This window comes from Macrotis lagotis, chromosome 3 (genome assembly GCF_037893015.1).
Source record: "Macrotis lagotis isolate mMagLag1 chromosome 3, bilby.v1.9.chrom.fasta, whole genome shotgun sequence".
Classification (NCBI taxonomy): domain Eukaryota; kingdom Metazoa; phylum Chordata; class Mammalia; order Peramelemorphia; family Peramelidae; genus Macrotis; species Macrotis lagotis.
The window spans coordinates 209,813,879-209,841,020 of record NC_133660.1 but is presented as its reverse complement, the minus strand read 5'-3'; the positions used below and the strand labels follow the sequence as shown (position 1 = coordinate 209,841,020).

Here is a 27,142-nt window from a genome sequence, read left to right as displayed (position 1 = left end):
CCAGAAAATCACTAACATGGAAAACTTCCAGGGTAGCTGTTGTGAATGGGAGAATTCCTCAGGGAAAATAGAAAGAAACTCTGGCTTCAGCATTTGATAAGTAGTTGCATAGAGATTCTTCTGAGCATAATATTATGAAACCACTATGGGGCCATAAGGAACTTGAAGTGTGCAACCAGAGATCAATGATGAAATGTTGACGTCAGTACGTTATATCCAAAGCCCCAGAGGGGTTTGTTTTCCTTTGTGACTAGGAATAAGTTTGGTAGTTGGTCATCATTTAACAAATGGAGGCAAAAAAGTTATGAAATTCATACCCTGGGAGGACCTGGCCAGTTATATGATTGATGAAAGAGCAATTAAAAAGTTAATCTTTTTATTGAAAGGTGAGAACTACAGGTTGCAGAAACACAATAAATAACTCCTCCATGATTGAATAAGTTGGAAAATGTCATAGACTAAAAATTCTAGAATAGCCTAACAGTTTACTTGTCATGATGGGAGGTATAGGGAAGAAAGAACAAAGAACTAGGACTCAGGAAATCTCGTTTCTGGTCCTGTACCCAACATTATGAGTTGTGTGAACATATAAGTAAGTCCCTTGACCTCACTGGTAAAAAACAGGAGATTATATTGAATAGTAAATAGTTACCCCTTTCATAGCGTGACTTTCCCCATTGTGATTTCAATATATCATAAGTTGATAAGAAATTAAACAGGAATTTTTGGAAGTTTGTGGAAGCCACAGATGGCACACAAAGGACAGCAGATGACATAGAAGAAGTTTAGAAACTCAAATGCATAAAACATGTGCACAGTATTATATAATATCAAGATATTTTATCTTTTAATACCATTATACTTCAGATTTCTGCTCTGTACAGATTTCTGCTCAGTTTTTCCAAAGCACAGGGGTGGTGTGCCCCTACTCCCAAGATGTGGAAGAGATAAAGATATTTCACCTCTAAATCTCAGACTCCCTTAATTCTAAGAGCCTCGTCATGTGAATCTTAAAAGTTCCTTCCATTTCTGAGAATCCTTGTGCATTGGGTTAGCTGATCTCACAGTCTAAGTGGGAGGAGAGCCTTAAGAACCTCTAGTCCAACTTGCTAACTTCATAGATGAGGCAACTGATTTTCAGATAGAATGAACAATCACCAGCAAGGAAAAGGCCCAGGATAGGGAAGAACTCAAGTCTCCTGACTTATAAGCCTAGTTTTCCCTCCAATGATGCTGCCTTTATCACTAATTTTGTGACAAAGCAAATTACTAATGCCCTCCGAACCTGTCCCTATCTGTAAAATTAGATTCTAACTCTAGGATTTTGATTTTTATGACTGTATTATCCTAAGCCTCAAAGTCTTATGTCAAACTCATGAAAAATAAGAGCTTAAACAGATTAGCCTCAAATTGGATATGATAATAATAATTATCATCATCATCATCATCATCATCATCATCATTATAGCTGACATGATTAGTTTACCTCCTAAGTGACTGCATATCCTAAGTGGTGAGGTTACAAAAATAAAAAATTAAATAATCCCTACCCTCAAAGAGTTTCTAACAGGGGAAAAGAACAGATATAAAAGAGATACAGATCAGGAAAGGAGTTCTAGTCTGGGGGAATCATAGATATTCCTCACAATTGTTCCATAGGACAGTTCTTATGTTCCTTTTTCACAAAGGGTAATGGATATGATTCCTGGGTCCAGAACAGTAAGTGGAAAGAGAAAAGAGGGAAATGTTTGGGGTAGGGGAGGTTGGAGGGTTAAATAGGAAGATGCCTTGGGTGAAGTTTTGGAAAGTTTGTAAAGCATGGTTTTATGTGGGGCTGGCTAGAAATGCTCTTACTCTCCAATTAAGACTACGCCCCAGTGCAAGAGTTCCACAGATCTCTTCCCTCATTTCTCAGGGAAGATTAATTTCTCCCAGACCTGGGAACATTTTATCTGGAGGGCCAGTGGTCTACGTGGTCAGATGCAGGGCAGCAGATGACAAGAAGATCCATGGGTGCAATCAGGTGTGATATTTGTGTAGACTTTGAAAGTTAGCAAATTGTTTACATAATTTATTTTTAAACCTTAAAACAATGAGATAGATGCTATTGCTTTCCTCCATTTTACTGATGAAGAAACTGATGTTTGGAAAATTTATGTTGACTTACCTAGGGTCACACAGTCAGTAAGGGGTCTGAGACAAGATTTGAAGCTGAGGCTTCTTCACTCCAGGTCTACCATATGGGCACTAAAATATACTGCCTCTCAGCTAGCAATTTAAAATAATAATTAAAAATGATATATATTAGAAGGGCATGATTTTAACATTGGAAGAGATCTCAGAAAGATAATTTAGTACAGAGATTCTTAATATGCAGTCTATAGATAGATTTCAAAGTAAAAATAAACTTAGGAAAACAAAAACACAAATAACTATTTTCATTAATATCTAAGTGAAATTTAGCATTTCTTACAATTATTAAAAATATCTTAGAAGGAGCTCTATGGATTTCACTAGACTGGCATAGGAATGACATAAAAACAGTTTAAGAACCTCTGATATAGTCTAATCTTATTTTGTAAATGAGCAAATGGATGCTCAGAAGGAAAAGGTGCAAGGTTATAAAGGTTACTAGTCGGGGCAAAGCAAGTATCCAAATCAAGGCCTGTGGTGCTAAATCCAGCCCTCTTTCCACTATACCACACTGCTCTTCCCATTATGGAGAGCTTTATGTCAATAGTCCAGACATATTAGGAAACTGGATTTTCTGCTGCACAAATAAAAATGATTCAAATATTTAGTAATGTTCACCTGATTTTCACAGATAGACTCTTTTCAAATTTCACCTCCAGATCCTCTAAAATATTTTTGAGAAGCATCAGGAGAGGGAAAAATAAAGCAGAATGTTGATAATTTTTAAGGGAGAAATGAAACTAAATAATAAAGAGTTTTTCCCTTTGCATATTACTGAATAGGTGACTATTGGAAGGACTTTTTTTTTCATTCCTTTTGGAAATTTCTGCTCTGGTAATTTTTACTGTACATTTGTGATTAAGTAGATAAATCCTGAGTTGCCTAAGATACAAAGAGGTAGAGAGACTTGTCCAGTGTCAGAAGCAAGACATTTTGCCTTACTTCAAACCAAGCTGATATGGGAACTGGATGTTTTTGTCCAAAACCAAATATAATCCTTTCACCTTCTCCCATCACCACCCCCCCTCCAAAAAAAATCCTAACTCCTCCTTCATTTCTACCAAGCTATCGAGTTTCAAAGCTGAGCACTAGGACTTAATGTATGGAAGGTTGACCTTTAGGGAGGGAAATAACTAGATTTTATATTAAATGATATAGAACTGTCTTATGAGGTAGTTAGCTGCCCAAAGCTGCCATTGTCTATTAACATGTTAAGTAACCTCTGCATGGGGATGTTAGAAAGGGAATGACTGTTTGAGGTTGAATCTCTGTGTTATTTAACAATTTTCAGATTCTTTGATTTCTAAATGTGGTTCTATTTTGGGAAATTATTTGAATAAAATATACTTTCCCTTAAATGCTTGCTTATTTCAAAAAATATTTAGGAGATATAGATAGGTACATCTCTCTCTCTCTCTCTCTCTCTCTCTCTATATATATATATATATATGTATATATATATATATATAAATACATATATCTTTCTATTTCTATGTCTTTAGCTACCTATGTATTTATTTATATGTCTACCTATCTGTCTATCTATCTAGGCATTCTAGGTGTGTGTCTTCATGGTCCACCCACCTTCCATTATTAAGAAACTGTTTTGCTTTGTAGCTATAATATTGTATTTTAGGGGCCTAGCGATATTCAGCTGATTTGATGTACATTTTCTGAAAATAGTTAACGGAATGATGACCTTTCTATGAATCTATTTTTCTCATCATTATTCTCAGACTCAATGCAGAACTTATATTGGTAGGCATTCTAATGGACCACCAGTAGGGTTCTTCAAAGTATATATTAATACACATTAAAAAAAGTTTCTTTGAGGCAAATGTACAACAAAGACTTTATATATATATATATATATATATATATATATATATATATATATATATCTCCTATATCAATTAGATACTTGAAGTGAAATAAAATAGAACTAAATGGGATTTTAAATTATGTGGAAAAAAAGAAATAATTTCTCAGACGTGTAATTGTGGGAAGTTACTTAGTAGAATCAAATATTGAGTTTGAATACTCACTTTTCCAACTACTATAGAGGTGACCTTGACTTTCTCTTAATCTCTGATTCTCAGCCTGCTTATTTAAAATGATTTTTTTGCATTTCAAATTATAGAAAAGAGAACTAGTCAAACTACATTTTACTATAGATCACTTTATAAGGGCTTTCTAATACAGTTGTCCCATCTACCCTACAGTCTGGAAATTTCACATAAGATGTTTTGGCCCTAGTTTTGTTCCATAGAAGAAGTCTGAAGTTTTTTCTTTTCTTTTATGGGATGTTTATAGTACTTTCTTCTACAACTTGGGTTGATATTATATAATGAGATACACATATTTTATGCATTTCTGAGTTATGGGACATGTCTACAGTTTCTGCAAAACTCAACTCCCCAAATATTCCCTTTTCATTTCTTATGCTAACCTGCATTTTATCAAAATCATGGTGGGAAAAGGCATCATGGGGAAAACTGTGTTGTGGAAGGGAAAACTATACTTAGCATCAAATATTATTTTTTTTCCATCAGTTAAAATCATTCCTAAATTCACAAAGTCATAGATTTTGTAGATGACAAAACTAAGGCTCAGAGAAGTGATTCAACTTGCTCAAGGTTAGGGTAATTGAGCCAGGACAAGAATTCAATTTTCCTGATTCTTATGTTTCATAAAGGAATATAAAAGTGCATGTCTATATCAGGCAAAGGTATCCAAGCAGACCAGGAAATCTGCTCCAAACATAGCTTTTTCTCACACTAGTTAGTTGACCTATAATGAAATTCAGTGTGAGCAAACACACAAGAAATGTGGCTGTATCTTAACAATCAAAAGTGTTGATGGAGATGGCTTGATGAGTTCTTAAATCAGCCCTAAGAAAAAAGATGGGGTTGGATGAGGGCAGCAACAATGAAAATATAGAGACCAAATAATCATATGCTCAGAAGTTAAATCACAAGACTTTGAAAAAGTCACCCTTTTCCCTTGACTGGACCTGTTGCCTCATTTGTCAAACAAGGGATTGAGATTATATGGCTTCTAAAATACCTTCCTGTTCTAAATCTCATGACTGTTTTTTCTCTTCCTTCTATCATGGTGTCCTTCAGGTTCCCTCATTGTTTTTTTCAGAATTACTCTTTCTTTCTCCCTTGTATTTATAGCATCACTTCTGTATGTCTAAATGAATAATAAGAGCAGGGTTGGCTCCTAAGGGAGGGATTAATGACACTTCTCTATAGCCGTTGTCTACTTAGGAGTCTTCAGATGATAACGAATAGATGTGGTAGACACTCATCTTCCTTAAAATTTATCATGCTGTTTCAAGGAATATGTTGGCAAACCAATGTTTTGGCTACCCTTATATAGCCCGAATACTCTGAAATGAATTATGGACATAAGTAAGAGAGGAAAGATTTTCCCTTTGTTTTTTAAATATATTAAATAACTAGGCAGATTGAAATTAGAGATTAAAGAACCTGGATAATTCAAACTAAATTAACTCATATTTGCCTATAGTATTAAACTAAATTTGTTTCATTGGCTTAAATTATTGTAATCATTCTTTTAGTTCTCTAGTTAGATCGGTGTAATCCTGACATCCCAGAAAATTTAACACTGATATTTGCAAAACACTGTAGTAGGCATTGGATAAGATTCAAGAATAATTTTCTAACCTCTTAGAGTCTATTGGAGAAATAGGTATATATATATATATATATATATATATGTGTGTGTGTATATATATACATATATATATGTATGTATATATGAAACTATTGACAAACCAAACTCAATCATAAGTATATTATATAAATGATAAAAGGATATCAACAAATATGAAGAAACAAAAGCTATATATAGCTAAATGGAAAATTCTCTAAACCACTATTTAAATAGAGAAATGCAAATTATAACAACTCTGAGGTCCCACTTCACGTCTATCAGGTTGACTAATATGACAAAATGATAAATGTTGGAGAAATATGAGGGAAAAGTTGTAATACTAATGTGTTGTTGGTAGAGTTGTGAACTGATCCAACCATTCTGGAGAGCAATTTATATCCAAAGGGCAATAAAACTATGCAAACACTTTGATCCAGCAATACCACTATTAGGTCTGCATACTAAAGAGATTTTAAAAAAGGGAAAAGGACTTACAGGTGCAAAAATATTTATAGAAGATCTTTTTGTGGTGACAAACTAGAAATTGAGGGGATGCCTACTAAATGAGGAATAATTGAACAAGTTGTGGTATATGAATATAATGAAATGCTTTGTGCTATAAGGAATGATGAGCAGGTGGATTTCAGAAAATCCTGGAAAGGCTTATAAGAAGTGATCTGAATGAAGTGAGCAGAATATGAATATTGTTCACAGTAACAGCAACAATGTATAATGATCCACTATGATAGCCTTGGTTCCTCTCAACAATATATTGATCTAATACAATTCCAAAAGATTTATGATGGAAAATGCTATCCATATCCTGAAAAATAACTATGGAGTCTGAATGAACATTGAAACATTCTATTTCCCCCTTTTTTCCCTTCTCATGAATTTTCTTTTTTATTTTGATTCCTTTTTCACAATGACTTCACAATATGTGAAAATATGTTTAATATAATTGTACATTTAAAACCTATATCAGATTGTTTAATGTCTTGGGGAGGGAATTCAAAATCTTATAACCAGTGAATGTTGAAAACTATCATTACATGTAATTGGGAAAAAAAGAAATACTTTAAGTGGGGAAAAAAGAAGTATATTAGAATCACAAAAAGTGCTATAAGAATGTAGGTGAAGGAGAAATTATTTCACACTACCTACACTTATTTAATGTCAAAGTGAAATGACACTCTGCATTGTAAAATGTGGAAGACCTGGAAGATGGGGAAGAAGAAGGAGAATGGAATAGTTTTCATTTTATAACTTTTCATTGTTTTTTTTCTCATTTAGTATTTCAGAAAATAAACATTTGTGGGGGAAAAGTTCTACTTATTCCAATACTCAATGTATTTCTTTTCAGGTTGACCATCCTGCACTTAGCCCTTATTTTATCTAGTTTTTAAGGTTCTAAATACTCTAGTTGGAGAAACATTACAGTACAAAACAGAGGAATCTGGTATACTCCAACACCCACACTGGACTCTGATTACATTGGCTTCCTTGAAGATCCCTCCACCAGTCCAACACACACTATATATATAGTTCTCTTTCCTTGCTTCGACTTTTGCTATTCCTTTGCCTGAATGTTCTACCCCATCCCTTACACTACCTAAATCTCACCCATCCTTTCCTTCCAACTCTGTTCCAACCTTCACCAGAAAACTTACCTTGATTAATTCAGTCAACTTTGATCACTCACTTCTCTTAATTCTGGTCAGTATCACACAATTTCACACTTTTACTTTTTAGGGGGCAAATTCAATTAAAATCAAAAAACACTTAATGAGTCTCTACAAAGCAATTCATTGGCAACTAATCTTCATGAGAGCAGAGGTCATTTCATTCATCTCCATTTTATGATGAACTCCTTTTAGTGCTTTTCATATACATTGGATGTTCTGTGGTGACAAAGAATAAGTCTCCTACAACTCTCTTGAATCTTGCCTACAGATAGCAAGTGTTAGCACTAGAAGGAACCTTAGAACATAAAATATGAGTGTTAGAAGGGCCTTAGTATCTAGAATTAAGGGACTTAGAATTTTAAGGGACCTTAAAGATTACCTAATCTAACCCCCCCCCCCCACTTCCCATTTTATAGACAAGACGAATGAGTTTCAGAGAAGCAGAGTGATTTACCAAGGTCACAATACAATGAAAGCAGAGCTGAGTAGTTGGGTCTAGAACTAAGCTTTTTCACTTCTAATCCATTTTTCACTCCTAAATCCATTCTTTCTTTCTTTTTTCTTTGCAAAGCAGTATGAAGATAAATTCTTTTCACTACCTCGGGTCAGTTCAGGTCATCAGAAGGGTGTTCCCTTATGACAGAAAACTTTCACTCCACCCATGTACAGCTCATGGGGCACGCTGAGGTCAGGTCAACCTCCATATTCTGCTGAGGTGTAACATCTCACAATTCTTATGGGAGACCCCAAACTGGTTAACATTTGATTGGCTTCTAAATTCATATGAACCCAGAGAATAGGTTAAGAATAATGATCTCCTCTCAGTAACCCCTACTTTAGATACAAGAAGGTGACCTAATATGTTGTTTACATCCTAAAAGTCTGAAGCATAGTTTAGCTCTCAGGCCTAGGAAACAAATATGGTTTATTAGGTATTGGGACATTGAATTTGTTAAATTATTGCATGTCATAGAATTTTTAAATCTGGAAGGGGCCTGAGAGATATTCATTATCGATCCTTCTTTATATAGATGAGGTAATTGAGGGCCAAAGAGGTAAAGTGGATTCTTGGAGGTCATACAGCTAGTCTTTAGTAGAATCTAGACTAGCACATTGGTCTCCAGTCTCCCAAACCAATACTCTTTACGCAACACTACATGTAGACTATATAAAGTTATTTTTTAGTAAACTAAATTCACAGTTTGCTTTTCTATGTTTTTCTTTCTTTTGTTTTTATAAGGAAGAGAGGAATGAGTTGATTTAGGCATAACCTAACCAGCGAAAGATGAAGCCTTTTTCAGGATCCTAAGAATTACATGTGGAAGGGTTCTTAGAAATTGTCTTTTTGAAAAGACATTTTAAAGACCAGTAAACTGACACTCAGAGAGATGGTCACAAGGTCATAGAGTAGAATAATGTTTTGTCTCCTTTGCTGTATATACCCAAGTGCAGTGATGGTTCATTGATTTATTATTGTCTGATGTTAGTGTTCTGGGATTCCAGATGGCTTGCCAGACCTAAGATTCAAGTCCATGTCTATTAACTTCACAACCAGTGTTCTCTCCACTGCATCAAGGCTTTAATTGAAGCTTCTTTTAAATGGGCTGTATGAACATCTAGTATCAGTCCCTGAAAGCTGGGGCCTTTATTCTCTCCCCTCCTGGTTCTAATATCTCCAGTTTTTGGTGGTGTATAAGTGAGTAGTATTGCACATTTGGACAGATACAAACTACTTAGAGCACGGGTTCTTACCCTATAGTTTATATGTATATGTATGTATGTGTTTTATACATACACATGCATATATGTGTAAATATATAACACTATATTTCAATGTAATTGGTTTCCTTTGACATTCTATATATTTTATTTTATGTATTTAAAAACATTATTCTGAGAAAGGGTCCATAGACTTCAGTAGCCTGACCTCAAAAGGCTAAGAACTGCAGACCTAAAGCCTTTGGATTTTATGAGATGCTCTGTAATCCATACAAAGTTTATACAAGGTTGAGACCCACACTCAGATATTTGCCAAATTTCATTTCAGTCTGGGAAAAAAGTGCTACTTCTGCGAATAATAAGGCATGTCAGGCAAGATACATTATTTTATGAGGCAAGTCAAAGAAATCTGATGACCACAGTGAGGCATTAAAAATTAAAAGAACTGCAGGAAAAAAAAACAGAATGAGTAACATAATGCACAAGCAATTTTCCATTGGAAAGTAATAAAGGGGTCTGGATACTGCAGTCTCAAACTGCTGGTTGCCTCAGGTATTGGGGGGCAAATGGATTTTATACTGAGAAGGACAACACAGTCTCTAGCAAATCTTATGCAGTGAAATATTTTAGTTCCTTCATATAGAGACATCATACACCATGTTAACAACCATGAAAAACAATACAAAATGCTTTCAATTTAACAAGTAGAAAAATATAACTAGTATATATGGCAATTGTGAATCTAATACTGTACATAAGTAATTTATGGATTTTACAAATAAATTATAGCTTCAATGCCCTTTGTTATTATCATTATTATTATTATTATTATTATTATTATTTTGTCTTTCCTAGACATACACCAGAACGTAGAGTAGAAAGGTTCAGAGCCTTGCTCGGTAGTCTAGTGCCAGTCAAATGTTCTGCCAACAAGCTCAAAGAATTTCTTATTTGGCTCATGAAAATATTCATGCAGTTTATTAAGTAATTTGGGATCCACTTGAGGGTGTGCTCTTCCTTTTGACTCATGTAAACACCGGTCCCTACCACTGTCCCTTAGGCAGTAAAAGCCTTTTGTTTTATTAAAATAAAAATTTGAAGCATTGATTTGTGGAGACAGCTTCAAGAACCTCTCTACTTTTTCTATTTCTGGGAAAGGGTCTCTAATGAGTTGATCCCCATCCACTATGTGAATGTGATCTAGCGGAAAATATCGGAGCCAATTTTGCATGTGAAAATAATAGAGACTCCGATTTATTGCCTTGTATTCCACATTGAGCTCCCCATCCTTGATGAGAAACTCTTCAATAGATGGGTAGGGTTTGTGTTTTTGCACGTGGTTATAAAATACTTGAGTATAGTCCGACAGAACTCTCTCACTAGGGTCTCTCAGGATAAGAAGCAGTCTGATAGATGGGTTCATATTATAAACTCTCTCAGGCACTTTGGAAGATGTGAAGTATGCAGGGGTTTTTTCCACAGTGAGCTGATGAGGGAAAGAATAGGGCATTTGACTCAGGTACCACTCAAGACCATTTCCATAGTGATCTTCCCAGTCGAAAAAATGGACTTCACTTTCAGCAGCAGCTATCCCTGGGTGAAGACTAAGCATCTCTAGTAGGGCTCGGGTACCACCTTTCCTCACCCCAATGATGATGGTCTGTGGGAGCCTCTGGCTGGATCCATTCAAAGGAGTACCATCTTGGAAGTCATTCTTGAGAGAACTTTTCCTTAAGAGCTCTTTCTGCCCAGCTTCAGAGGGGACTTCTGCTTTAGAGCTGGTGGCAGGATGAGAAGGCACTAGCTGGGGTTGGAGGATGAGTAGCACTGCTCCCAGAACAAGTGCTGTCATGGTGGATACTGGTCTAGCTTCACTCAACTGGATGAGGGATCATGAAGCAACCGCTGCATAGAAATGCCTTCACACAGCTCCTCCTTGTTCACGTCACATATACCTGGCAAGCAGTGATATTACTGAAAAGAAAATAAGACAGAGATTAGCCTGTGAAGTATAAGCAAAACCTTAATCTCTTTGTCAAAATAACTACCTTTGGGGTTTTTCTCCTTCTTACTGGACTCCCTTTTTTAATCTGTAAAAGGAGGGCGTTGCTTTTGATTATCTATCTCAAAGTGTGTTGCCAGCTCTGACCTTCAATGTCCTTTGAGTCCTTCAAGCTCTAGCATTCTAGAATGCTATTGTGGGTATCTTAATGAAGCAAATGTTTCAATGATCTTATGAGCTATCAGAGTGAACTCCAATATCTGTTGAGTCTTGTTTATAGATGACCAGAAGCAGGCTTTAGTAGTTCATAGAAGCTGGGTATACTATCAGTAATTTTTCTATTCAGGTTTGGTACTCATATCATAGATCAATTTGGGCAATGACATCTGTACACGGGAATGCTAACACCATCAGTAATATTCGATGCAATTAAGTATGAATGTCACACACTATTAATTATTCATTCCTTATGTGTTTATTGTTTATCAATGTGATATTCATTGGTAAACATTTTTATTAGTGTGTTCCCCTCGAATATTTGTATAAATTTAATCTTATTATTTAAGAGTAGGGGTGGAAGATAATTCCAAAGGATTCATAATGAGAACTGCCATTGCCTCTAGAGAAAGAACTGATGTTTATCTAAATCCAAAGTATACTGTTTCTCTCTCTCTCTCTCTCTCTCTCTCTCTCTCTCTCTCTCTCCTTCTCTCTCTCCCTTTCTCTTCCTTTCTTCTTTCTTCTTTTATTATTTTTGTACAAATAATTGCATACATTGTTTACTATTTCAAGAGAAAGGAAGGGAGAGAGGGAAAGAAAGAGGAGGGGGAGGGAGCAATAGAATAGAAAACTCAGAAGTAAGGAAAAATGTTAAAATTTTACTTTTATATGATAAGTGAAAAAGAATAAAATTATTTTAAAGAAGAGTAGGGAAGGGGTGGAGTCCCTATTTGTGGGTCTCTTTTACAAATTCAATGACTTGTGTTCAGTGATATATGACATACCAAAAGTATAGGCTGAAAATCTCATCTTTCATTTAGTATTCAAAATCTGGCAAAGTTAAGACGAAATAGAGATCTGAGATTTTCAGTCAACTAATTCTCTGAACTCCCATTCAAAGGTGCAAAACATTTGTTGTAGATAAGCCTTCTCCCAGTGCAGATCCCTGCCCTCTAGATATCTCAAGTTTCTGGGAGTGGTTATGATCAAAATAATTAATGACCTGATGGCCTTAAGTGATGTGTCTTTCTAAAATTACCTGGGGTATCCCCTAAGTAAAACACATATAGTTCATTCATCATCAGATCCCCAGTTGAAACATATCCAGCTTGCTAAGCCAAAAAATAGCTTATTTTCCACTAGTACAGACTGAGAAACTGAGGTCATTTCTATAATACAAAGGAACAATTGAAGAAAGTTTAAGGAAGGAGACATATGAATATCAGCTAGCACTACTGTTTCAATACAGGGGGACAAATATGGTGCTAATGGGGTTAGGGAAAATTTTTCCCTATGAACAGTATGAACTCTATTGAGTTCCTTATAATTAAAAAGAAGTATCATGTTTATCATAGCAACCAACTAGGAAGAAAGCATCTACCCATCAAATAGAAAATGGCTAAATTGTGTTTTAGGAATACAATGGCATAATGTTATGAGGACTTCAGTGAGGAATTGAAAAGTTTACTTTTTAATTTTTATTGATATACTTGGTTGTGTATAACCTTCTTTTTAAAATATATATACTTCTCTCCCTCTTACCTAGAGAGCAATTACCTTCTAACTGTTTCATCTCTACCTCTGCTAAGGAGAGAGGAGAGTCCATTTTCTCATCTTTTGTGTGAGGTCAAACTTGGTCATGATAAATTTATAATGCTAAGTTTTGTTTTTCTATTTACATTTTGCAGTCATTGAATATAGTTTGCCTGGTTCTGAAGCATAGGGAAAAGTGTGTACATGCATACATACATACATTCATACATACATACCTAAATATATGGAAATGTATTTACTGATAACAAGTGTAGTAAGCAGAATTCATAAAAAAATAAACATGAAGATTACAAAAATGTAAAAATAATGAAAGAAAAATAACCAAGCTTGGCCCTGGAAAGAGTTAAGAAATGCACCTCCATCTCTTCATTTCAGGAAGATGATGATGGTGGAAGAAAGTATGAATGTGGAACATTGACCACATTGTCAGATGAGGGCAATGTGTTGGTTTGCTGAACTGGCACTAGGTATCATATTGGATGGAGCTCTGGGACTACAATCAGGAAAATTTGAATTTAAATCCAGTCTCAGATATTTACTATTTGTGTGACTCTGGACAAATAAATCACTTTTGTTTGTCTCAGTTTCCTCAACCATAAAAGGGGAAACCTTAAAAACCTACCTCCCAGGGTATCAAATGAGAATATTTGTAAAATACTTTTTATGGTCCTTATAACGAAATAAGCATTTAATAAAAGGGAAGCATCTCTTCCATTTTATCTTTACCAATTTTTGTTGCAGTGGATACCCTTGTAGATAAGGGAGTGAATAAGGAGGAATAGATTCCTAAATCCAGATGATATAAAAACAAAAGAAATAATTTTAAAAATACGTTACCTTTTAAAGGTATAGGCGTCTGAGGGGAGGGAGAATTAGTAAAAAAGAATATTAGCTTAGTATTAATAAGATGTTAGGCTTAATTTCTTGGTTCTTACTAATGTCATTTCATCTTTTTGAGCCTGCTTCCTCATGCACAAAATGTGGCTCTTTAATATCTGTACCGCCCCCCCCACCCCCGAGGCAACCATCAGAAGTGGCAGTAATTCCTAAGTTAGGCTTTGTCTTTGACACAAGCTGGCTCTTGGTACTCTAGGAACCTGTCTAAGACAATAAAATATTGATCTGTATTGGTAGAAGAGGTTTTCTCACCCAATAGTTCCTTATTTTAATTCAATTATAGGTCCATTTCCATTCCAGTTCCTTTCCCTATACCTATCTATCTCAGAGAGCTGTTGTGTGGATAAGACACAATAATGTATGTAAAATCACTTTGTAAAGCACTATCTAAAAATGAGCTATTATCATTATTAATCAAGGTAGATTTGAAATTTACCTCATTAGGGTGAAAATTTCTTGAAACTGCACAAATGAAAAATGAAACCTAAGAGGTTCTGTCTTGTCATCATACCAGCAGAGCTAATATCCTACTATATAGATTTGGTTTGCTGATATTTGAATGTGTATTAAGCAGTAATGAAATTAAAGAGATGTTGGCCTTTTGAGAATCACAGATCTTTAGAGCTGGAAGAGACCTTGGAGATGATCTGGAATAATTCTCTAATTAGAGAATTTTAAACCAAACAAAAATTATGCTATAATGAGACCAGAACTGTTGATAAAGCTGTGGTATCATGACCTCAATTCGTCAAACTAAATAAGGACTTATCTTATGACAAATGACATGTCTTCCATTGAACCACATTGCTTTAATTTTTTGAATGTTGCTTGTCCTAGAAAACTGTGGGCACATTGTTGCTGTTGGTATAAGGCCATGTCTTTGGTTTGCAGGCATTTTATTTAGTTTTTTTTTTTTTTTGTAAGGCAATGGGGTTAAGTGGCTTGCCCAAGGCCACACAGCTAGGTAATTATTAAGTGTTTCAGCCCAGATTTGAACTCAGGTACTCCTGATCCCAGGGCCGATGCTCTGTCCACTGTGCCACCTAGCCACCCCTTGCAGGCATTTTAAATGGATTGACCACTGAGTTCAAACAACAGATCAACTGATCTATTCAGTCCAACTCCAAATCTTCTTGAAGCTCAGATAAGCTTGATTGGCCAAATGAACCTAATATTGTTGCATTGTACTGACATGACCTCAGAAATAGCAATTCAACTATCTTCACATTTTTGCTGACAGTTATCTCTGAGTTCATTATTAGGAGAGAAGATAGTTGAAAATCATCTGGATGACTGAACTAAGTTGTCTATGGTTAACCTCTTCCTATACATTGAAAAGAGTCAATTAATAATATTGCTTGGCAAAATATATACTATTCCTTTGCAAAGTATTCTATTGATTCCCTGAGAATGATTGCCAATGACTTATATTGCTCCTTTAATAAATATTTGCTGAGCATCTATCATATACAAAAGCACCGAAGGTGAATACAGATAAATAAGAAACAATGCTTATGAATCCTGAAAGACTAATAAGGAAAAGAATTCCAACAAGACAGGGCTACTGACAGGCATATAACTAAAAATTCTGATCTTTTCTTTATTTTCCCAATTGCTAGTTTCCTCCTCTCTAGAAATGACTTAGGGACCAGCAGAAAGGTGGGATAGTAGGTGAGGCTAAACTGAGCCTCAACTCTGTTTGAGAAGGAAACCAGGTTTGTGCCTCAACCTTTTGTAATCAAAGGTGAGGCTCAGCTCCACCCCACCTGCTGCCACCTCACAGAACATCCTTGCCCATCGTCTTCATTAACCCATCCTTATTCATGTTGCATTACATCAATAGAATGCAAACTCTTTCAGTGAGGGGAATGAGTAATTTTTTTTTATCTTTTGATCCTCATTTCCTTGCAAAGTGTATTATACATAACCATTGCTTTACAAACACATGCTGAATGAATGGATCACAAGTTTTCAAGCTAGAAGCATTTTTAAAGATTAATATGGGGTAGTGGGAAGATCCTTTGATTCAGGAGGTCTGAATTTGAATCCTAGCTGTGTTAAATGTGGAAATTGCTTTCTGTAGTTTTGATATCACAGTATTGTTATTAGAAAATCTGTTAATGTTCACATAAATATGTTCTATAAATATCTATTAAAATCTATTAAAATGATAATAATAATTATTGTCACAAAATTATCTTAGGCACTTAAAACTCCTTTGTTCATATACTATTCTTCATTTGGCCAAATCAAATTCTATTTAAAAACTGACATGCATTATAAGTCTATGAAATACAAAGTCTATGGTTAGGCACTGAAGGATTAGGGTGGTAACCCAGTTAAGGAAATGAAGAACAAGGGCTTTGTCCACAGACCCATCATTTTGGGGGGAGGGGGCATGACCTTCCAATTTATAGAAGAAACCAGAGTCCAAAAGCCATAGTTCACATTCACAGTCCTTGGAAGACAGGCCTATATCCTTGGGAATGGGGAAAATTGTCCCCTGGAGTGGACAGAGAGAGAGATGACCCTCCCGTTGCCTCTTGAGTGTATTCTAAATTAAACTGAATCTTTCAGATCTTGCCTGCCATTGTCCATAACTTCCACTATGAAGTCACACTCTTTGTTGGTGAGAAGGGGGGTGGTGGTAATTTGATTTGTCACCCACCTGACTCCAATACAGCAGGAATTGAGGTGAGGTGGAGTGGTGTAAGTTGGCATGGAGGCAGAGCTTTTCAGTTACAGATCTGCTGAAGATGAAAAGACAGATCTTTCCCACAGTCCTGTTCTGTTCCCTTTTCTGTAAAGGGACAGATAATAATTATATCTACTTTATTAAAGTGTTATGAAACTCAAATGAAATAACTGCAAAACAAATGAACAAGTAAGCTTTTCTTTTGAATGATCAAAATGTAACTAATAAGTCAATGTCTTTCTTTGACCAATAAGTAAAGAAAATATTCTGTTCTCTACTCCCACTCTTTCTAGCCTTAGGGGAATAGACAAAGCACAATTGTGGTAATCATTCATACTTGAACCTAAAAACCTGTCAGCTTAGATTGTTTTACCAACCTTCTTTTGTCTTTGGTCTTCAATGAAAACAGCACCAAGTCTGGTAGAGGTTCATATTATCACAAGACAGAGCTGTTATTTAAGTTTTCCAGTTCTTTGCAATTTACCTAAAAGTCTGTTTCCATGTAATCCTTACTTCAATCAAACTTGATTATTCTAAGTTTGTGAAGTTTATTCAAGGTTAATGATCTCTTCCCCACTTCAACCCCCTCCCCAATCTGGACACTTTGGAAATCTATCCCCCTCCGTTTTCCAAAAATATTTAATGTAATCCAGAAAACCATTCATTTGTAAGAGGGACAGATCTGTTCATTGTGACTAAATTGCTCCTTCTCAACAACAGCTGTTCTAAAGTTACCCTACTCTCTTAAAACACCCTCTTCTCATTTCTGGCTAACTCAGCTACTAGTCTTTTTTCCTCTTTAGGCAAAAGACTGAGGTCATCTGATATTAATAAACCTCAAAATTCCCAGTGTCCTAACCACTTCTGTCCTCCTTCCCTCCAATTTCAGAGTTCAACTAGCTTTCTTTCTTAGCAAGGCAAAAAAATTTACCCATGGATTCAATTGCATATCTTCCTGACCTTGCCCTATTCAAGGATCACCTTTCTCTCCCGTTTATCTACAAAATTTCCAACTCCTTCTGACTCCTTACACTTATAAACACATTCAGTCTGTTTTATCCTAAAAACAGCAACAATAAACAGACCAAAAAACTAGACAAAGTAAAATCTTCCATGGATGCACTGTATTCTCAATCCATCATCCTGCTTTTCTCTACCCCCTCACTGTCAAATTTGTAGAAACTGGTACTCATTGCCTCTACTTACTCATCACCTAATCAACCCTCACTCTCTTCGACTTCTGTCCTTACCATTCTTTAATAATTACTCATGCTTATTGAGTGGGAAGTGGGAGGAGTTGGGGGCTTTTGGAGAGAGGAAATACTTTCCAACAGCTGTTATGGAGAATGTGTTGCCAAACCCAATTTGAAGGAGTTAGCCACAAGAAACAGATCTCTCTACATGATTAAGTGGTATCTAGGATTAGACCAACACCTAGGGTGAGGGGACAAAAAAGACTTCAAAGCAGCCCAGAAGAACATCTGTAACTGACTCTCTAAACCAGAATTTGTCCAGTTTAGCTTGATAAGATTATATGGAAATAAATTTTTAAGTAACCCAAGAAGATCTGGAGAATATTCTGCAATCCATTATAATCTTTGCTTTTTTTTTTTTTTTTTTGGTTTTTGAAGAACAAAGACGTAAGACTAGTGAATGTGAATCTATTTGGTAACTAAGTGTTTAGATTCAAATATGGATAATCTCCATAACTGTGCTTTGTCACTCCTTTTAAGGCTAGGTATAGGAAGGAGAGATGAGAGGAGGAGGTGGCTGGCTTTCTTTGACTTCTAGTTGGCTTTCAATAATTCAGAAGACTAGATTCCTTGCCTTTGGTCACACTTAGTTTACATTTATCACATAGTTCAGCACCCCCGGGAGCTGTTAATTAGGTGCCAAATACAAAGGAAAAGGAATGTCTACTATACAGCTGAATATTTTGCCAAAGAAAGGCAAGAAAATAATCCCCATGAACATGAACAAGACTTTTTTTTTCTGAGTTTCTCTTTTATTATCTAATCCACAATCTGAAACTGGGTTTCAAATGTAATTATGTCTATAATTTTCTATCTGCTTTGCACAGGAATGTGTGCTGGAACAAAATGAATATTTCACTAATGTGACAGGGAAGAAGGGTCAATTTGATATACCTGTGAGTGCCTGCTTATCTCTATCATAAATTTTCACAGTTCTGATATATTTTATGAAATAGAGAGAGCTCTGACTTTAGAGAATAAGAACCTGAATTTTGGTGGTTTTGAAGTAGGAAGCTCTTGCTACCTGTCTGATCTTGGACCAGTCACTTCACCTCTTTGCATCTATAGTTCCTTTAAATTGCTCAGAGTGAGTATGAAGTTGTCCAGTAAAACCAAGACTATAGAAATGATGAGTTCAATGTATCTAGAAATGCTCTTAAGGGGAAAAACAGAATACTATTAGATGTGACATTGTCTCAAGCTTGGGACTAGAGCTTTTGCCTTCAGGGAATAAAGGGTTGGGAGATGGGATGGTTGGCTTCTACAGGATGTTCTGAAAGTTATAGTGCAGACTGAAATCTTAATCATTTTTATTAGCTATAAGATTAAAATGTTACTATTAAATATTTAATATAGTTTTTTTAAATGAGTGAAGAATTTTGGGTCTCCCTGTCTTATAGGAGATCCTAGGTCACTTTTAGGTTGATTCCTTCCCCCCACCCCAACCCTTTTCACTAGAGCCACAAGATACTCTGTAGAAAGTAGAAAACACACATTCTCTCTCTCTCTCTCTCAGAACTGGATTTGGTTGCTGATCCTTCAATTTACTTGCTGGTGAACGAGTAAATCACTTCCCCTCTCTGACCCTCAGATCACCTCTAAGAGCAATGAAAATAAGAATACTAACAGAACTATTGTCCTCATAGGACTATAAGGAGGAAACGATTTTTTAAATGTCAAAGTGCTGGACAAAGGTCATGACTGAAGTAGATCTCTCTCATGTAATGTTAATGATAATAAAGAATGGGTTTCAGGACATTAGTAGACTCATTAAGGTAGAACCATGGCAGGTTTTGAGCAAGAATTACATAGAATAAATAAGAAGGAATGGTCAATTGTAATCTGTACTTTTTAAAGGTTGATGACATCATGGATCTATACAAATATTGAAATGTTATTAAATTATTATAATTCTCCAACTATTAGGTTTTCCTGGTACAAATGACAGCCTAAATAAAGTCCAGGACCAGGAGCCCTACCTGAATTCCCCATAAACAAAGGCCATAGCTAGAAAAGTAAGAAGGAAGAGGGGGAAGGAGAGAGAGAGAGAGAGAGAGAGAGAGAGAGAGAGAGAGAGAGAGAGAGAGGAAGAAGAAGAAGAAGAAGAAGAAGAAGAAAAAGAAGAAGAAAGGAAGGAAAGAAAAGAGGAAGGAAGGAAAAAGAAAAAATAAAGAAAAAATATATTATTATTATTGTTATTATTATTATTATTATTATTATTATTATTATTATTATTATTATTATCATTATATACAAACCACTGTATGCACTGAGGACAGTCAGTTCACAATAGTTAGCTTACTATGTGACCCTAGGGAATTCATTGAATCTCTGTTTTGCCTTAGTTTTCTGAACTCTAAAATGGGGATAATAAAAACACCTACCCTGCAGGGTTATTGTGAGGATGAAATGGGATAATATTTGTAAAATTGTTTGCCATAGTACCAAGTATATAGTAAGTACTATATAAATGCCTATTCCTTTCCCCTCCCCCTTCTCACAGACTCTCATTATGTAATTTGCACTGTGCTAAGTAAATGCTGGGAGAATTAAGGCAAATATTCATTCTCCTCCACAGAGTTCTTTGGCAAGGTCTAATCGTCCTTTTGTATAGCATTTCTCTTAGAAGGAACCAATACTTGAATCATTATAAGATCTTTAAGGATCCCTCCATCTTTATAATGTTTCTCATCTTCTTAATATTCAACTACTCAAATGGATCTGGGATATCATGAATTTGGAAACCCTTATTATTGCTCCATCCCTTCTCATCTGTCTTGTCCATGTCCATGTCCTCCCTCCTAATCTGAAAATTATAGCCAATGTATTATTCTCTCCTATCCTGTGTCTTACCCATATTCATGTCTTACCATAAGCCAATGGAGTCAGCCAATGTGCTAGAGGCTTTTCTTGCATTCTCCTGATATTGTAAAGGTATCAGTGGACCATTCACTTTGAGGGTTCACCTATCTACCATCTTTCTGTATTGTCAAATGCCTAGATCTGTTTATTCAACCCGTTATCATCATTCAGATTTGGTCTCTCTTCTAACACATAGGAGCAAAAGTTATTTTTAAATTCTGAGGACATACACTCTACTTGGAAGGTAGACAGGGTAAAAATAGAACTTCCTCTTTCTATCAAGCATCCTTCTCGGAAGATATAGGCTACTACTACTAATCTTTAGAAGAGTCTCCTTTCCATTTTTGCATGACTGCTTAAGATCACTCCTGTAATGGTGTCAAATGGATATGTTTGCCAGGTCATCTCTGAAACCCAGAAAGTAGGAAACAAAAGCCTCAGCTGGTGCCTGTCAGTCTCAGAAAGGACATTGATATTTCAAGATCTGCATAAATATTTATTTTCTCAAAATTGCCTACATATGACACACTTCAATAAATGTTGACATTAGGTTTTGTTTGGATTTACTTATGGTAATTGGGCTAGGGGTAGGTCGAGGTTCAATTCAGGATATATACCCTCTCAAAGGTCAGGTCACCCAATTTTAATAAGTTTCTATCATTTTCAGTGTCTGGAATACTAAGATAGATATAGCTGTTTCCCCTTCAATCCTGAAAGGATTATATAAAAGTTCCCCCTCTCAGTCTACATTCTCCTTTTAAACAAGAAGCATCTTGAGGGGTAGGCACCAAGTGTTTACCAAACACACAAAAGTTGCATGCTAAATTCTTATTGGCTTGACATGACTCTTACTTTTGTATTCCCCACCTACTTTTATACCTGATGCCAAAATAAGTTTCCTTGCTTGTAGACCTTATAGTATCCCCAGATCCTCCCATAAGCACTTGCTTCTGTGCTTTTGTTCATGCTCCTCTTAGGTTTGAAATGTACTTAGATTCTTCTTTTTTTCTTGAATTTTTGCCTTCCCCTCAAACCCAATTGATGTAGTATCTCCTTCATGTTGTTTCCCTGATTCTCTGCTCCCATAACACTGACAACCTTCTGCCCCACAATTCTGGACCCAAGGCTTATGCATACAAAAAGAAATAAAAGGTAGTTTAATCATGAAGGACCAAAATAGGCAATGGCTTTTGTAAATGATAAACATGAGTGTCCAAATAAAACCAATAGTTTTAAGAGCCTGAACAACTATGAAACTATGCTAAGAGATGGAGCCAACTTGGGAAGAGTTGATTGTGGTGAAAGTTGGAACTAGCGCAAATGAGTGAGCTCATTCTAGAGGGGAAGCAGGCAAGCAAAAAACCTAGTCACTATTCTTCACTGAGGATCTCATTTCTCAGAACTTTTCAGTTGTGAGACTTTGACGATTATTATTGAAATTTTCACAGGAACTAATTGAATCCATATTCAATTCAGAGACCTGGTTCATCTCTAATACTCCCCAGTGTTTGCTACAGTGACTTGAACACAGTATTAGAGAACCAGATTTAGAGGTAAAAGGAATTTTTAGGTGTCATTTTGGCCAAAACCTTCTTTTTACAAAAGAAACCAAAGCTTAGAGAGGTTAAGTGACTGCTGAAGGTTACACAAATAGTCAGGGATCTAAAGCCTGATTCTCTTGAGATCTAGCATGAATTCCATAGTGCTGTAACACATAAAATGTACTTAGTGATTATTAAGAGAATGGAATCCAGACTGATACCAAACTAAATGAAAGCCCACTACTTCCCAAGAAAACTATATAGCATTTGAATAAATTTAATTGGTAGGAAGTTTTGCTTGATATCAAGTTAAATCCATCTCTTTGAAACTTTCATCCATTACTCCTTTTTCTATTCTATGACTCTAAACAGAATATGTCTATTACATAAAGGAAACTATCTCCCTTAAGTATCATCTTTTTCAGCCAAACATTCCTAGTTTTTTAACTAGCAAATATTTTCCTCACTATTCTAGTCCCCTTCATCTGGGTCACTCACCAGATTCCTAAAATATGGTACTCCAACTTGGACACAATACTTTATAATCTGATGAGGGCAGAGTACAATGGGACTGTCATTTCTCTTACTACAGACATTTGGTATCAATTTCATTGTGTTTTGGGGAACCATGATTTCACATTACTGTTTCCTATGATGTTTAAATTCCACTGTAGAAAAAATCCTTCATCATTTGGAGAAACAAAATAATATCACTTGTAGACCACAAGCTATTAGTCTAAACAATTTGGCATGTGTTTAAAAATATAAAAGTAGATCAATGAGACAGACTAGACAAGCCTCCCATCACAACCCTCCCTCTAGGTTTGTAACTGAGAATACTGGCTTATACTCCACTGAAAAAAAATTTAGAACAATTAGGCAAGAACTGCCTGTTCTCTCTTCTTCCTCATCTCACATCACACAGACATTTTCCTCCACAACATTTTCTTTCACCTCTTTCTTATGAAGAGGTGGCATTTATCCTTCCAAATCTACCCAAATGTCTCATCTTATCCTATCTTCTTTAGCAAACTGCCCCCTATATCATATTCACAGTACTTCTTGTCTTCAGTGTTTCACTATTTACTGGCTTCTATGTTGCCTATGAAAGAGTTCATGTCTTTTCTTCCTTTAAAGACCCTCACTTGATATCCCCACTATCCTTTTTTATCTCTTCGTTTTTTTTATCCAATCTACTTGAGAGAGTCAGCTAACCTAGATACCTCAACTTCTTCTGATTCACTTCTATACCCTCTATAATCTGGCTTTTAACATCATCATTCAACTGAAACTGGTCTCTCCAAAGTCATCAAAAGTCTCCTAAATGGTCAATTGAATTATCTTTTTCTCATTCCTGATTCTTCTAGACATCTCTGCTTTGGACACCACTGATGCACTTCTGCTGGATCCCCTCTCATCCTTATGGTTTTAGAAAGCTCCTCTCTTCTTGTTCTCCACTTACCTTTCTGATTTCTCTATCAGACTCCTTTGGATATTCACTTAAGTCATGTACACCATTGGTTGCTGTAATTTGGCTCCTCTTCCTTTCATGCTCTATTATATCTTGTTTTGTGACCACATCTGATAGATTCAATTATCATCACTATTCAGATGATTTTCATATCTCTACTTAGCTTTAATCTCTACTGAACTCCAATCAGTCATCATCAACTTCCTTTGGACATTTCAATTTGGATAGTCCACAGTCACTCAAATTCAGCATTTATAAAAAATAATTCATATTTTTCCCCAAAGATTTACCTTCCCTACTCACCCAACATTCTTAGGACAACACCTGCATTCACTCTATATTTTCAGGCTGCTGTTAAGTTTCAAAACATCTCCCAAATAGATGCCCTTCTTTATACTCGGCACTACCTACAACCACTGCCATGATAAACACTTTTTATCACCTCATGTCTAGATAGGTAAAACAGCAATGTGCTAGTTCTTCCTGCCTTCTCTCTCCCAACTCCAATCCATTCTACATTTAGATATTATCAAAGTCATATTCCTGAAGTATAAATCATCCTACTCTTTTCAATAAACTCCGGTTGTTTCCATATTTTTTCCAAGTCCAGATATAATTTTATCTGATAATTAAAGACCTTAAAAACCTGACTCCTTCCTATCCTCCCCCCTGCCCCGGCTGCTCAAAGTATGCTTCTCTACACATATTAGAAGCAACTAGGTTGTATAATTCAGAAAGATATGAATTCAAATCCCCTTTCAGATAGTCATTAAATGTATGAATGTGGGCTCTCCACCAGAGCCATTAAACCAAGTGAACCTCAAATTCTTCATCTATACAATGGGGTAAGGAAGTTAATAACCCCTACCTTAGGGATGTATTGAGCATCAAATGAGATCTGCAGAGTGCTTTTTCATTTTCAAAGTGATATATAAATGCTATTTATAAAAATAACCAAGTAGGTGACTTAGTGTACAGACTTGGAATCAGGAAGGCTTGAGTCTGAAACCTACCTTAGGTCCTAACCATCTGTGTTGCTATTGGTAAATCAGTTAAAAAAAATTGCCTCAGCTTCTTCAAATGTAAAATATCTATATCAAGAATTCCCAGGAATGCAATGAGATAATATATGTGAAGTCATCTGTATTATTAAAGATTAACCATTATTATACTATAATCCAGCTACATTAACTTATTTGTTATTCCCTCATACACAGTACTCCATCTTAAATTCTAAACTTTTTTCATTTACTGTCTTTCATTCCTGGAATTTTCTTCCTCCTCACCTCTTCCTCTTGGATTTCCTGGTTTCTTTCAAGAATCAGCTCAAATCTTACCTCTATAAATTTTTGTGTAGTCCCTCCTGTTACTAATTCTTTCCCCTCTATATTGCCTTCTAAAAACACCGCATGTATGTAAAATATATGGATACATGTGTAACATGAATATCATCATTTATGCTGTCTCTTCTATTAATATGTTAACTCCTTGAGGGAAGAGATCATATTTTTGTCTTTCTTTACATCTTTAGTACCCTGCCTAGAATATTGTATGGGTTTAATGGATGCTTGCTGACCAATAGACTGTTTAGAATTATGAATAGAAAATGACTTAAAATGCTCATGCTCTTTGATCCATTTTTCTCTTTTCTTGCTACTTGGTATACTCCCCAAAAATTCAATGTAAAAAATCCATACATATTAAAATATTTATGATAGTATCATTTCCTTTTTCTTTTAGCAGGCAAAATGCAAGAACCATAGTAGATGTCCATTGATTGAGGCATAACTAGATGAGCTGCACATAAGGGGTCCTTAACCATTGTATGTGTATGTAAATGTATGTAAGTATGTGTGTCCAGGTGTGCATGTGTGTGCACATATGAAACCATGTCATAAACCCCTTTGGCTATCTAGAGAAATCTATGTAAATTTTTGTCAGAATATTATTTTCAAATGTTAAAAATACATGAGAATACAAGGGAAATCAATTATATTGAAATACATTGATCAAGCTTTTTTTTTAAATGCTAAGTGAGTAGATATAAGATAAAAAGTCCTATAGAACAGGAATGGAATGGAACATTGCTCTAAGAAACAATGAATATAATCAATAGAATGAAGGATTGGAAGTCTTCTATGAAGTGATGAATGATGATGTAATGTTTGTCCATCATTCTCAAAGAAGAACATAACATCAAGGGGAGGTAATGCCATGACAAGCACATGAATTGGAGTTGAGAGAGGGGGTGATGTGCTAAGTCACCAGCCTCATTTTCTCCTCTGGAGCCATCTGGGTCCAATGAACAAAAATGTATCAGTACAACTGGAGATGACCCTAGATGCAAGGCAATCAGGTTTAAATGATTTGCCCAAGGTCACACAGCTAATAAGTGGCAAGTGTCTGAGACTGGATTTGAACTTCCATCTTCCTGACTCCAAGGCCACTGCTCTATCTACTGCACCACCTAGCTGCCCAAAGTGATGAATAGTGATATAAATGAAAAGAGTAACAAGAAAATACTTGAAATAAAATTCTGCAAAAATAAAATAAGCCAGTCTGACCCACTTTGCAAAAAAGAGGGAACAATGGGTGAGAAACCATGCAGACAATTTCAGATTTATTCAATGTGCTAAACCTAAGTATTCTGTAACATAAGAGTTGGCTCTTTGGGAAGGGGGGTAGAGAATATATTGGGAAATGTAAGTAATGTAAAAAATAAATCACTAAAATATGTTTTTATAAGAACTGAGATTTTTTTATACATATGAACAGCTCTTTAGTCATAATCTTTCTGATCCTGAATGAGTTCTTGAATGCTCCCAGTAGACAATAGTCCGAGTCCTATAAGAATTAACACTAATGACAGGTCAGGAACCATTTTAAAATGTTTTCCTAGGGGGCTTTAACCAAAAGTGCTCTACTGTGGGGAGGTCATAGGGATCCACAAAGAGGAGCTCCAAATTATCCATTTCTTTCTCAGATATTTTGTAACCTGGGTTGTGGTGACCTAAATAAATCCTACATCAGAGAAACTAGCATGCTGACATTGTCAAGGACTGACACAGTTACCTGAGAAGGGGGTGGGCTGAGGCCCTCATTACCTAGGACAGCTTAGCAGAATGGGGATATGCTGGTGGGCGGGCAGGCTTCAGCTGCCAGACAGGACTGAATTCTGCCTGGGCTGTTAGGGAACATGCTTGAGGCTTGGCTGAATTTGGAAACTTCCAGAGATACAAGTCCTCTGAAATGCAGGCTCACATTTGGTTTTAGCAGGAATATGAGCATATGCATTATCTCTAATTGCAAGTGATCAATGAATTGTATATCTGCATTGTAGCTGGTGGTAAATATGCAAACCAAACATGGC

General features: G+C 35.8%; 1 protein-coding gene across 2 annotated transcripts in view; it reads right to left on the bottom strand.

Moving 5' to 3' along the window:
• Positions 1 to 7,984: 7,984 nt before the first annotated feature.
• Positions 7,985 to 27,142, bottom strand: part of HS3ST1 (heparan sulfate-glucosamine 3-sulfotransferase 1) — a 45,024-nt gene continuing 25,866 nt past the window's right edge. Inside the window, exons 1-2 of one of the 2 annotated variants that reach the window (XM_074229781.1) lie at positions 16,619 to 20,049; positions 7,985 to 11,252 (exon numbers count right to left, since the gene is read on the bottom strand). In XM_074229781.1, the coding sequence (XP_074085882.1) occupies positions 10,183 to 11,130 (948 nt within the window). In that variant the 5' untranslated portion in view covers positions 11,131 to 11,252; positions 16,619 to 20,049 and the 3' untranslated portion in view covers positions 7,985 to 10,182. Of the gene's footprint in view, positions 11,253 to 16,618; positions 20,050 to 27,142 lie in introns of those variants that run through there. The other variant, XM_074229780.1, reaches the window with a different exon arrangement.